We start from the raw sequence: 13,799 nt of genomic DNA, 5'->3' as shown, positions 1-13,799 counted from the left end.
AGTACTTAAGAATTTTTCTAGAAATTTGCCATAGTAATTGTCTTGAGAGATTCGATCATTTGTAGGATTTTCAATTTTTATAATAAACTTTTGGATGCATATTTATTTCAATAAAAATTTGTATTTTTATTTTTGGGATAAATATTTGTTTTTTTTTTCATAAAATAATTACTTTATTGCGTCGTATATGAAACTCGAGAAAGTGACATCCCGTATTTGTGTAAGGGATTTTGATAAAATCATCGACCAAATTATGAAGTTTTATAAACGGAATTCGTTGGCAGTTCCAATGGATTGCGTAGGCATTATCAACAGAATGCGTTTGTCCTTTCGACGGAATTGTTATGAATTTTTTTACAAAATTAGGTTAGATTTTTTACGAAAAGAATGAGCTATTATGTTGGAATTTCAATAAGAATTTTAGCGAAATTTCAGTGGAAACTATTTTGATAGAAATTTTGTCTTTCCGCCGGTTTTATTTTCAATGAATTTACTGAGAAATATATCGATTGGAGAATTTTTCAATAAATTTTACTAAAATTCAACGAAATCAGATTATCAATAAAAATTTTGTCGATTAATTTTTTAATGGAATGCTCGGTTGAAAATTCATCCGTAAAACGAATATCAACAGAGTATTGTTTCGAACAACATATGGCACAAAATTATGAAAAAAAAAAAAATAAAACATCAAGCGGGGTAGTAAGGACAAGTACGTGCAATGGATTTTTATTAGACCTAAACCATGCTGGCGGCTCTCATCTTTCTCCATTTCCCATCTCTTCCTATTTCCGTCTCTTTATTCTTTGAAAAAACCTGAAAACCCTCTCTTCTATTTTTTGTTTGAAGAGCAAAAACCCTATCTTGCTTACTCCAAAAACGAGGTCGTTTTGGTCCCAACTGATCCAAGAACGAAAGCTGTGAAAGTGGCTTATCGTTCAATCACAACAACAAACAAAGGCCTTATTGATATTTCTTTTATTAATTTTCACATATATTTGGGTGTGAGAGGGAATGAGAAACAAAACAGTATAACCCTACACTGCAATGCAACAAGTGGGTAGCGCTGCTTAAATTTACGGTACTCTCAAAAATTTCCCCCTTGTTCTCAGAAACCTTAATTAACTTAACTTATATTTATTGGTTGATCGGAGGGGAAATTTTTGCTCCTTCAATCCAAATTTCTCATATATAGCTCTAATCTAGTGTTCCTGTCTTTTTTTCTTTTTTTTTTTTTACTTTTCGTTCGTTTTTTTTTTTTTTTGGTTTTGGTTTCTAATGTTCGCCAAATAGAAACAGGAGGACCAACCTTCAAAATCTATGAAAAAATGGAATCGAGTAGTGTTCCGGAGTCATCGCCTTCCAATGTTAAATTGAGTCGTTCAGAAAAGAAGAAAATGAAGAAGCAGAGGAAACATCGAGCTATCCAAAATGGCAGTGCTGAGTCGAAAGAGGAAGAAACTTCTTTAGGAACAGATTCGAATTTAGAGTCTAAGGCGAATGTTAGTTTAGATTCGGGGTTGCAGCAAGGGGAAAATTGTTCAAGTAAGGATGCTCATTTAGAAATAGAGCATTTGACTCCTATGCGTAGGAAGAAAAAGAGGAAAGAAAATTCTTTGATCGATGATTCTAAAGTTAATATTGGTGTAGAGTCGGGGTTGAAGGAAGAGGTGAATTCATCAGTGAAGGATACTCTCGTGGAAAAAGATTCACATTCAGGGACTCTGGAGAGTATTGGTTTCAAGTCTGGATTGAAGGAGAGTCAATTGAATGAGCAGCCGGCTCATTCAGAAAGGAAAGGAAAGAGGAAGAAGGATCGTAAGATGGCTATACGTGGGCAATATGGGGAAGAAGGGCCGAAGTCTGTTCTATTGTTCAGAGATGGGAATGAAAATGCTATTATATATGAAAATCAAAGTCATTCTCATGCGGAGTCTAAGGTGACTGTTAGTTTAGAGTCAGTGGAGAAAAGTAGTTTAGAGCCTGCATTGAAGGGGAGTCAAGTGAATGAACAACCGGCTGCTTCAGAAAAGAAAAGAAAGAGGAAGAGGGAGCACAAAATGGCTAAAGCTGGGCAATTTGAGAAATTGGATCAGAAGTCTGCTGTAGAGCTGAGAAATGGGAAAGAAAATGCTTTGATAGATGAAATTCAAAGTGATTCCTGGGTCGAGTCTAAGCTGAATGTTAGTTTAGAGTCAGGGTTGAAGGAAGGGGCAAATTCAGAAGGGCCGAAGTCTGTTCTATTGTTCAGAGATGGGAATGAAAATGCTATTATATATGAAAATCAAAGTCATTCTCATGCGGAGTCTAAGGTGACTGTTAGTTTAGAGTCAGTGGAGAAAAGTAGTTTAGAGCCTGCATTGAAGGGGAGTCAAGTGAATGAACAACCGGCTGCTTCAGAAAAGAAAAGAAAGAGGAAGAGGGAGCACAAAATGGCTAAAGCTGGGCAATTTGAGAAATTGGATCAGAAGTCTGCTGTAGAGCTGAGAAATGGGAAAGAAAATGCTTTGATAGATGAAATTCAAAGTGATTCCTGGGTCGAGTCTAAGCTGAATGTTAGTTTAGAGTCAGGGTTGAAGGAAGGGGCAAATTCATTAATGGAGGATTCTCTCTGGGAAAGAGATTCGCATGTAGAAACTTTGAATAAAATTAGTTTAGGGTCTGTATTGAAGGGGAGTCAATTGAATGAACAACTGGCTGATCCAGGAAGAAAAAGAAAGAGGAAGAGGGAGCGTAAAGTGGCTAAACCCGAGCTATTTGAGAAATTGGATGCAAAGTGTGTTTTAGAGTTGAGAGATAGGAAAGAAAATTCTTTGATAGATGAAAAGCAAAATGATTCTCATGTGGAGTCCAAAATGAATGTTAGTTCTGAGTCTGGATTAAAGGAAGAGGCGAATCGAGATGTAGAGACTCTGAAGAATATTAGTTTAGAGTCTGGATTGAAGGGAACTCAATCGAATGAGCAAACAGTTCAATCAGAAAGGAAAGGGAAGAGGAAGAAGGAGAAACAAGAGAAGAGAAGGCTTAGTGTTCTGGAGGATAATGATATTAGCTCAAGGAGGAATGACGGGGATGATAATGAAGCTGAAAATAACAATATATGTCCTGTAACTCAAATAACTAATAGAAAGGAGGATCTTATGTCTATTTCAGAAAATGTAGAGTTGAAAAATATGAAGGAAAATTCTCTGATACCTGATAAGCAAAGTGATTCTCCACGAACTGCAAGTACCAGTAGGGTGAAAACACAAGATCTCCATGTTGATGGGAATCTTGTTATTCCAGAAGTAAAAGACAACAAAACCTTTCAGATAGGGAAAATGGTAAAAACCTATCACAGGAAAAGGAAAAGGTCTTCGGATCTCTTGGGAGATACTTTTGAACCTGTCCGGGAGAATGGTATGATGCAGACTTCAATTGACCATTTAGAAAAGGAACATACAACTGGCATATCCGAAAGTAGGCTACATGGAGTGCCGCTTGGGGAGCATGCTATGCCAGCTCGGCTTTTGGAGGAAGCTTTGGGCAACAGCACAGGCAGTGAAGCTGCACTCAAAGGAAGGAAAAGAAAAAGAACAAAGAAATTGAAGGAGTCTTTGTGCAAGTATCCAGACCAAAAGGATGTCGAGATAGAAACCAACATGAAAGAATTTATTCCTTCTCCATCGAACTTGGCTGTCACAAATGATGATGTTGCACTAAAGGCTACCGTTAAAGAGTACAATTTGTCACGAACATTGTACCCTTCACTAGAAAGAATATGCATCAGTCATCCTAAGAAAAAGCTTCTTGTGCTTGATTTGAATGGAATTCTTGTAGATGTTGCTCAAAAGCCAGGTGAATTCAAGCCGAATATTAGATTATCAGGGAAAGGAGGTAAAATATGATATTTAAAGTAGAAGCATTTGAATTTTTTTTTGTGCCCTTCCATTAATTCTAATTTGACTGTTGCTCACTGTTTTTTTTTTCTTTCAGTTTTTAAGAGACCATTTTGTGATGATTTTCTCGAGTTTTGCTTTAGTACATTTAACGTTGGAATCTGGTCGTCAAGAATTAAGTATGCTCCTGCCTTTGCAAGGGATCCTTTTTACATAGTTAACTATGCTTTCTTTAAAGGTGCTATGTCACATAAGTGCACCAGAGAATGTAATATTCTTTCATGATCAGCGTTGTGCATTGACCATGTTGCTATTAATTGTTGTTGCAGAAAGAATGTGAAGAGGTTGGTTGCTTTTCTTATGAAGAAATGGAGACGTAATCTGCTTTTCTGTTGGGTAAGTGGCATCTCCAGCAGTTATTTATCTATTGCTGATAATTGTGATAGCTGCCCAAAATTTTGGTTTGCTAATTATTCTATATGACTTTCTTGTTTTCTTTTTCATCATGTGATTTGGCCTTCAATCAATGAGCTATTCTCACATGATTAGTTAATCAAGTAAGGTGGTTTCATCTGTTTGGTTCTTTCAGTTCTGTTGACATTTTGTAACTGGTAACAATTAGTTTGTGGTTTTTTAAGAGAAGACATACTTAAACTGAACTGAACAATATACAAGTTACATATATTATAAATACAGTTTTTATATACTTATATATCTACCTAAATACAAATACATCCATATGTTGTGAATGTATAACCATCTAACACTTAACACATATATTAATGCCCAACAAATCTAAACCTATCCAATCTGGCCAATTGGATCCCAAGTATGAATGTTCAAAGTAGTAAATAGACGAAACCGAACCTAAGTAATCTAGCGTGGATCATTTTATTTCATTTTTAATTAATAAATTCTGTTTATGTTGGCTGTTTCTTAAAAACAAACACTTGTAGTAAAGTTTAGTTTGACTAAAGAGGAACTGAAGCCACTCATAGACTGCTGTGGGGTTAAGTGTCATGAAATTTGTTGTAATAGTTATCAAGACTTGCTATGTTATGGCCAACTGTTGGCGAAGGTTTCTTACTCATTCTATCAACATCCGCATATAGGGTTGCTTAATAGTAGTGACTTTCTCATTGAAAGTCCTTTGCTTTTTCACTATCATCTACCTTGAGCTGATTTGTTTACAGTTCATCCCTCAATGTTTTCACTAGAAGGCTGCTGTGTTTCTGCAAATGTGAACTAATAGAACATAGACAAATATTACTTAACACATATATTAATGCCCAACAGCTCTAAACCTATCCAATCTGGCCAATTGGATCCCAAGTATGAATGTTCAAAGTCGTAAATAGACGAAACTGAACCTAAGTAATCTAGCGTGGTTCATTTTATTTTATTTTTAATTAATAAATTCTGTTTATGTTGGCTGTTTCTAAAAAACAAACACTTTTAGTAAAGTTTAGTTTGACTAAAGAGGAACTGAAGCCACTCATAGACTGCTATGGGGTTAAGTGTCATGAAATTTGTTGTAATATTTATGAAGACTTGCTATGTTATGGCCAACTGTTGGCTAAGGTTTCTTACTCATTCTATCAACATCCACATATAGGGTTGCTTAATAGTAGTGACATTCTCATTGGAAGTCCTTTGCTTTTTCACTATCATCTTTTCTTAGCATCTACCTTGAGCTGATTTGTTTACGGTTCATCCCTCAATATTTTCACTAGAAGGCTGCTGTGTTTCTGCAAATGTGAACTAATAGAAAGTCATTTCATAGACAAATTAGTAGCGAACTGGTAGATTCTGCTCTTTGGAGTTTCATATTGATATGCTACCATACTTGTTTTCAGCTGCAATAGTAAGTTATCTAGCTTCTAATTGTCTAGGTTTGATAATAGAACAAATCAAAGGTTACATCCATCTATCTTCCTAGTACAAGCTTAAAAGGTTGGCATTAGGGTAAACCTGAAGTTTGCTAACAATATCTATTATGTTAATGTCTGATATTACACACACACACATACATTGAAGTAGTTTTCAGTTGCTTTTCCATTAAAGGTTCTGCTTGCAAAGGTTTACCATATTGCCAATCCTGAGTGATATTACCATTCTCATAATTGTTTTTTAAAGGCACTATTCTTGAAATCTTCATCATCTTTTGTAGATGATCAACTAAAAGCTGTTTCTCTCTAGTTATTTTTGTATTGCATCAATGGGTTTATGCTGTGTATAACTTATTGGTATCATGATGTGAGTTTCATGCAGCATCGAAAGCAATGTACAATAACAAAATTCAAAACCATTGAGGATAAGAAAAAACCGCTTGTTTTGAAGGAGCTAAGTAAATTATGGGGGAGGCATTCGCCTAATGTTCCATGGGAGAAGGGAGAGTATGATGAATCAAACACATTATTGTTGGATGATTCCCCATATAAGGCTTTGCACAATCCTGTGAGTTTTTAATTATTATTCCTCGATTTGGTTATTCATTTGGGGTATGTGACTTCTTTAACACCTCAAATTGTTGAAATTCGAATGGTGCTCTAATACTAATGCTAGCCTTAATCTTTTCATTGTTAGGCAAACACTGCTGTATTTCCATATCCTTACCAATACAGGGATACCAAAGATTCTTCATTAGGTGAGATATGGGCTAGCATTTTTTGGAATTAAAGGTACACAGACAGATAGACTGACATGTAGTATCTAAGCCTTGTTTGGTCATTCATAGGGGGCATATGGTTGATCTTTCCTTTTTGTCTTTATTCACAGTAGAGAAAAGGTAATAGTAGATCTTGTCAAGTAGGTTCTGTAAATCCTACCTTACCTCTATTGAAACCTTAAACTTGTTGGATCAAAGTACTTTTTTGCAGGTATCCCTGTGTTTTAAAGCTGCATTCACAGTATGGAACAGTGAAGTTGCATGATACCAGTTTTCATACTTGTGCAGTTTTCTAGCCATGATCACAACTCACTTGTATGCTTGTTTATCATCTAGGTATTGTGAAACGTCATTGAGGGAAATCACATTGAATTATAGTCGACCTTTGCTGTTGCTGCTATTTTCCATTTAAGTTTTGCAGGATCAACGAATTCTATGAGCTTGGGTCGTCAAAAAAATTCTCTTCTAATGTCGTTGGATACAACGTGTTTTGGCTTGCGTGTAATTTGGACGTATGCCTAGTGATGGTTTATCCCATTTGAGCATCATAGGAAAAAAAAAAAAAAGAAGAGCCAAAAACAAAGAAAGAAGCTAGTGGTTCTATGGATCATTACCCTGATAATATAACATCAGTTCATATGACAGATCTGCCATTGGAGTTTGCCTTTATGGTCATCTGTAGTGTACCTAATTCCTTTATTTTATCTTTCCTTGTTTACACTTGTTGTTGCAATTGTAATCGTTAAATGATGTATGCAACAGGATGTGGAGGAGATATTCGAACATATCTGGAAGGGTTAGCTGCGGCAGAGAATGTTCAGAAGTACGTTGAGCAAAATCCATTTGGGCAACCGGCTATCACAGAGTCAAATCCACATTGGGATTTCTACTGCCAAATTATTGACAAAAAGAAATGACAAGCCCCGTAATTCCCTTTGCTGATGTTGATGGATTTTGCAGGATAAGTGGGGCAATAAATCCGTTAATTGGGTGCCCTTTGGAAGTGATGTTCGCTGAGATTCATTTGGAGTTTGTTCCAATGTAACAGGAGAACAGTATTAAGTTTTTTTTGTAATTGCTGCTGATCGTAAAACCTTTTAGGCCTTTCATAATTTACACTGGCTGCTTCCACCTTGAGATGGCATATTTTCCCTTGATATGGCGGTAAGAAGTTGAGGACAGGAGCCTGGAAAAGTGCCAACAATTTTGCTCCAAAATTCCAAGTAGAGCAAATGATGGTCGGGGAACAAATACGCAGTGAGTGATAAAAGAATATTGGGGATGGTACAACCAAATTAAATGGTGGATGAAGGAGATCAACATCAATCAATTGCATTCCCCGATTTCTGTTTTTCTTTCTTCTCTTTTCAAATGATAGTGACTCTCTGCAACTTGGAAGCAAACAGGGTAATCAATCTGCAACTGGGAAGAAACATGGAAAATCAATATCCTAAAATTAATACTAATTGAAAGATAGGTAGAAATATGCGTGTATGTACGGACGTGCACACATGTACAGATGTTAAATCACATGAATATGAAAATGAAGAGCTAAACGTTATATAAGTAAATAAGTATAAATTTTAAAGGTAAAAAATTCAATGTCTCGTGTTTGGATTATTGAAGTTTGATACTTTTGATGGCTAGAATTCTTAAAAATTTGTGATAAATATTAAAATGATATACATATTCGATGATAGATTCTCTCTTTATCTTTGATGTTCCTCGTTACTGTCACCATCACCCCCTAATGCAAAGTAGTTGCCATTGACTGTTGAGCAGAAATGTGAACCCCAACCACCATGTTTGGAAAGCCTTGGACTCGGAGGAACATCTCAAAAGTAGCACTGCCTTTTATTATTTGTATGCATTCAGAAGAGTAGATACCAAACATCTATGGTTCCATGTGCCCCTAACCTGTTTTAGAGGGGGCTGTTATGATCTCATGCCCTGTTTTCCCCCCCTTTTTTTTTTTTATAAAAAAAAATCACAAATCTCGTGGACCCACCAGCACTCTAATTTTGGGCCCACCCTAATAACTCACAGATGTGGTTTCCCCCAGTCTAAAAGCCGGGCCCAATAGACAGCTAGGAAATAGGCCATTAAATCCAATTAATTATTGTTGGTAATTATGGTTATTAATTAATCCCTGCTTCTATTTGCTGTTTCTTTAGGTCCTTAACCAATCCAATTTATTCTTCATATGGTTGTTGGTCACACCCTTAATTTTTATTTCCAAGGCATGTGCCATAGATGTGTTTGGATCCTGAATGACCTGTAAATTTCAATTCTATAACTATTCCTCATATACCTCATATATATATATATATATATATATATATAGTAGTTCATGGTGGTAACTTAACTATAAAATCATTGCAAGATGTTGATATTTCCTCCAATTTGTACTTTGGTTCAGAATTTAACAGGGAAAATGAAATCTTCTATACATGGTTGATGGCCCATGCCTTTTTTTTTTTTTTCTCTTTTTTTATGTTATGATAACAGTTCATCTGCCTGTAAATAGGCTGTTTGCTTGAGGTAGACATCTCATTTTGCCGAATTACAGAATCATCTCCTTGTTTACCAAGTAAGCAACGAGCTGACTAGTTTAATTATGGGTAGTGAAGAGATTAATCAGATTGAATCTCCCTTGCAAACCTCGCTTATGTCTCAAGAGATTGACTTATATCCTTATGTATAATTGAAGGTATGTGACTTGGTCTTCCCCTTGGAAAGAAAAGAAGAAAGAAAAATCAGCTCCTACTTATAGTTAATTCAAACATTGTATAGTTTCTATAAGCTTTGTTAAAATAAAAATAAAAATAAAAATATATATTGATGGGGCGAAAAGTTAGGAAGACAATCCATTACTTGGTATCTACCATACATAATATAAAGTAAGAGGTATTTATTAAAAGATTAATGATTTGTCTTCTTTGATCAGAAAAGGAAGCTGATTTTCCAATCAAAAGCCACTTTACTTACAGCCTAAGATCATACCTACAATCCCAATCCCTTGTCATTCTCAACTCTATTAAGGTTAAAAATAACAAGGGACCCTAGATGTATGTCCCTTCATTCTATATATTGGCCTACAACATGAGATCCTTTCCTTGTTTCATGTTCACTCAATCCCAAGATACTTTCTAGAAACTACTTATGAGCTCATTATTCTTCTCTCTCTCTCTCTCTCTCTCTCATCATGACATTTATAATATTATTGATTGGATAAACTTTATAATAAGGGGACCTTTTGTTGATGATAATTCTGCCATGGCTTTGATGATATGCCTATACATGCAAAAATGATGGATAAGAAAATGTTGAAAAAGCTTAGGGCATAATGTGGCAATCAAGGGTTTAAGGCATAATCTGGCAATCAAGGGGGGGTGAACTGAGTAATGAGTAATGTTCCCTTGGAACATGGGCTGAGATGATTGTGAAAGGGTTAGTTGGTCTTGCCTAATAATACACTTCAAGCACACCACATGTGGCCTCTTGACCTTTTTGGTATGTGGGGGATACCCATCTTACTCTCAATGATATCCTTTCTTCATGTCTCAATATCACTATCACACCTTATCAATTACTTGTAATTGAACGGATGCATGTGTTTGGCATGCTTGTATGCACACCGTGCAACTGCAAGGTCATCTCTTATTAATAATACCCTACTATATATGCCACATAGAACAAGTCATTTCATCAATTCCTATTATTGCATATATGTGTGTTTAATTTTGTTTTCCCAAAATCATGGTAATTAATTAAGTTAGTTTCGTTAATCATTAATTAAAAAAATCCAAGACAAACAAAATGGTATATATATTTATGAAAATAAGCCAAATAGTAGCACTCCTCAGCCCTAAAAAAAGAGAAAACAATCTTCTATTAGACGAGCACATAAAAATGAGAAGCCAACATTTTTGAGTCATCATATTGAAAGACCCCGTTAGATTGATTTAATTTGTTTTATAATTTATTATGCGGTTACGATACATTTAGACAAAATATCAAAATATATGTTTATGTATATTCACAAACACGCGTGCACACACGTGTTCTTTGTGAGACTTTGGTTTGGATGTTTGCAGATGAAGAACAAGGGAGGGAGAGAGAAGCGTGGAAGAGAGATTTCAGAGAAAGAAATGAAAATATTTTATTTTTTGCGTGATTAATTATTTTGAGATATTTTAATATTTATTTTCAAGATTTTATAAATTTTTATAATTAAAAACGTGACATTTTTTATGAACTGACACTGTATCAAATAGAAATTTTTTTTTTAAGGTTTATATAAAATATTTTGTTAACATTACTTTTAAATGTGACTTTGCAGCTTCTTGATGCTACCACATTTTCCGTACTATAGTTTGTCAATTGTTCAATTAATATGTTTTAATCTTCTTCATTGTGTGTCAATTATTATTGATTTTGTATAGTTTCAATAAATATTGATATGAGTTGTGAGTGATCCATCTTAAAAAATAAATGTGGATGTCAATTTCATTCATATTAATAATGGAAAAAAATAATTGAAGGCAGAGATTTTTATTTTTGAAACAGCCAATAGAATTAATTAGTAGTTGAACCCAAAACTGAAAAAAAAAAACATTCAAGTTCTCAAAACAATTAATTATTAATAATTTTTCTATTTACTTTGAGAGTATCATATCCAATTTTTGCCTTAAAAAATGATGAATAGTTTGATGATTTATACAAAAGATGTTAATTTTCTTTAAACATTCAGATGCATTTTTATTTTTTTTAATGAAAAAATAGAATAAATGATGCTAATATTATCAAAATTTATGTCATTCAAAGCAAAAATTATGGGTCATGACTTAATTAATTAGATATATGCACTAAAATTTAGGAAAAGAAAAGAGAAAAATACTAATTATGCATAAATTTTTGCTTCAAAGCCAAAGTAATTAACAAAATGCTCGTAGAAGTAGTTCAAAGGTTGTTTTTTTTTTTATTAAATAACATTAAATGAAATAATTCAATTAAAAATATTATTAATTATGAAAAATTCAAATAATCAAAACCCTGTTGAAACAACAATTCTTAATTACACTTTTTGTTCACAAGGTTGCAATATTGCATTGTTTGTGTTAACATGGTGTGGATATATGATTTTGGTTAATATATATTCTCTAAAAGATTATTTTATAGTATAATATTATATAAAGAACAATGAGAACAACCATTACAAGTGAAATACTATTTTATGCAGAATAAGTAAAACAAGTGAAATACTCTTTTATGTAAAACAACTTGTAGACACTAAAATCATAAACAAAAAATGAATCAAAAAAATATATAATAAAAATAATAAAAAATAAAAAATAAAAATAAAAATAAAGAAGAAATGAAAAAGATGGGAGAAAGGTACGACTGGCAAGGTGCGGACGCACCCTGCCAGGCACCTCCATCACCTTGCCAGACGCGAAAAATTCGCGTCTGGCAGGGTAGTGGAACGTGCCCCCCAGTGCCCAGGGACAAGGTAGTGGAGCGTGCCCCCTCAAGAGCCTAGAAACCGGGTATAAAGGGGAGGGGGCACTGTAGCATTCGGGAGGGATAACCTGCAATAAAAAAAATCCTAGTAGCCAAGAAATCACAACAAAAAAATTCCTAAGTTATCTAGCAGCTTGAGGAATCCACAAAAAATACCCAAATATGTGTGTGTAGTGAGAATGGGTATCGCCGGCTAAGGAGTAAATTAGGGAGAGAAATTTGGGTCTTTGGGTTGGTTTAATCGGTGCTGACGGTAGAGAGGAAAGAGAGAGAGAGCTGTCGGCGGCTTGGTAGAGAGGAAGGGCCCAATCGGCGGCAAAGGAAAGCTTTAGGTGAGAGAGGGTTTCGGCGCCGGCGGAGAGAGGGCAAAGAGATAGCAGATCTAGGCGCCGGCAGAGGTAAATCCGTGGGCTAGGTGGCCGACGGTAGGAAGGGAGAGGAAGAATCCGATTTGTTTAGAAAGAAGAGAGAGAGTTAGGCGGCTAGGGAGGTAAGCTAGAGAGAGAGAGGTTCGGCGCCTAAGGGAGAGAAAGGAAAGGTCCCATTTTAGGTGGCCGGTGACTGGAAGGCTAGAGAGGAAGAAGGAACGATGGTGAGAGAGAGCGAAAGGAGTCGCCGGTGTATGGGTGAGAGAGAAAGGTGAGAAGAGAAGTTGAGGGGGGGTTAGAGAGAAGTGAGAGAGTCCGACCGGTAGAGAGAGAAACAGAAGGGGGAAAATGGAGAAAGGAAAGAAAAAGGAAAGCTTAAATGTGTTTAAATGTTGGTAAAACAACACCGTTTTGCCAAGGTCTCCCTTCCATCACCAAACGACGCCGTCTTCATTGTTTGGGAGCTGTCACACCAAACTCCAGACAATCCCACCCCAAGGCGGGCCAGGGCCGGCAGTAGTCTGGGTTAATCAAGCCCGATCAGGTAAAAAGCCCTATTCTCTTTTTTGGGTTTGTGATGGATTGTTTGTTTTGGGGATTAGCCTGTTTTCTTTGATTAAACTTTATCATTTGGTTGTATAAAGTGAACTTAAATGGTTTAGGCATAGTATTTAAATAATAATAATAATAATAATAATAATAAAATAATAAAAAAAAGAATTAGGATCTAGAAGGATGTACATGTTTGCAAATATATATAAAGTAAATAAATAAATAATAAATAATAATATAGTGATAGCTTTAATTTGGCTTAGATACAAAAGAAATGAGAAAAACAAGATGAAAATAAAAAAAAGGAGAAACAAAAGACATAGGAATAAATAAGCAATCAATAGAAATTAAGTAAGAGAACAAGTAAAATAAAAAATGATACAACAAAGTATAAGAGGAATAGATAAATAGATAATATTTGTTAGCAAAAGTTAAAATAATGTGATAAAGGAAACATTAATTGCAAAAAATAAAATCTTTGTTTTTGGGTCCATATTAATAGTTATGATAATATATAGATTGAATGTCAAGGCATCATAATATTAATCATAGGAATAATAAATAATATACCGATGATGGGAGGATCGGTCGGGACGCGAGAAGTAGCAATCTTGGGTCGATTTTCCCTAGGTTCGGAATCCTAATCAAGACTCCACAAATACGATGGAAGGGCCTCGATTTCAAGATCCCGAAATTTTTATAAATAAAATTTAACAACACAAAAATCATTCAAAAATACATATAATAATAAATAGGTAAATAATAGATAAAAAAGGAAGAAAATAAAAATAAAATAATAATTCAAATATA

At 34.8% G+C, this 13,799-nt stretch overlaps 1 protein-coding gene across 4 annotated transcripts; it reads left to right on the top strand.

Moving 5' to 3' along the window:
* On the top strand, positions 691-7,872 carry LOC18604858. Of its 4 annotated transcripts, XM_018117966.1 has the most exons (8): positions 696-1,081; positions 1,294-1,881; positions 2,254-3,876; positions 3,976-4,057; positions 4,208-4,274; positions 6,150-6,335; positions 6,465-6,525; positions 7,309-7,872. In XM_018117966.1, the coding sequence occupies exons 2-8, from the start codon at positions 1,329-1,331 to the stop codon at positions 7,461-7,463; spliced, it is 2,727 nt and encodes a 908-aa protein (XP_017973455.1). In that variant the 5' UTR covers positions 696-1,081; positions 1,294-1,328; the 3' UTR covers positions 7,464-7,872. The 4 variants fall into 4 exon arrangements, with proteins under 4 accessions (XP_017973454.1, XP_017973455.1, XP_007037598.2 ...); XM_007037536.2 differs by having other exon boundaries at positions 1,294-3,876; XM_007037537.2 differs by having other exon boundaries at positions 698-1,081; positions 1,300-3,876.

The sequence above is a fragment of the Theobroma cacao genome, chromosome 3, assembly GCF_000208745.1.
Source record: "Theobroma cacao cultivar B97-61/B2 chromosome 3, Criollo_cocoa_genome_V2, whole genome shotgun sequence".
Taxonomy (NCBI): domain Eukaryota; kingdom Viridiplantae; phylum Streptophyta; class Magnoliopsida; order Malvales; family Malvaceae; genus Theobroma; species Theobroma cacao.
Note: the sequence above shows the minus strand (reverse complement) of the source record. Positions and strands in the feature narration are given on the sequence as shown.

Bases quoted from the DNA above. Each gene is read 5' to 3' on its own strand.
- LOC18604858 (XM_007037536.2), top strand. From the start codon at position 1,329: ATGGAATCGAGTAGTGTTCCGGAGTCATCGCCTTCCAATGTTAAATTG. The intron at 3,877-3,975 runs GTAAAATATGAT...TTTTTCTTTCAG, and splicing joins TAGATTATCAGGGAAAGGAG to TTTTTAAGAGACCATTTTGT. The intron at 6,336-6,464 runs GTGAGTTTTTAA...TTTCATTGTTAG, and splicing joins ATAAGGCTTTGCACAATCCT to GCAAACACTGCTGTATTTCC.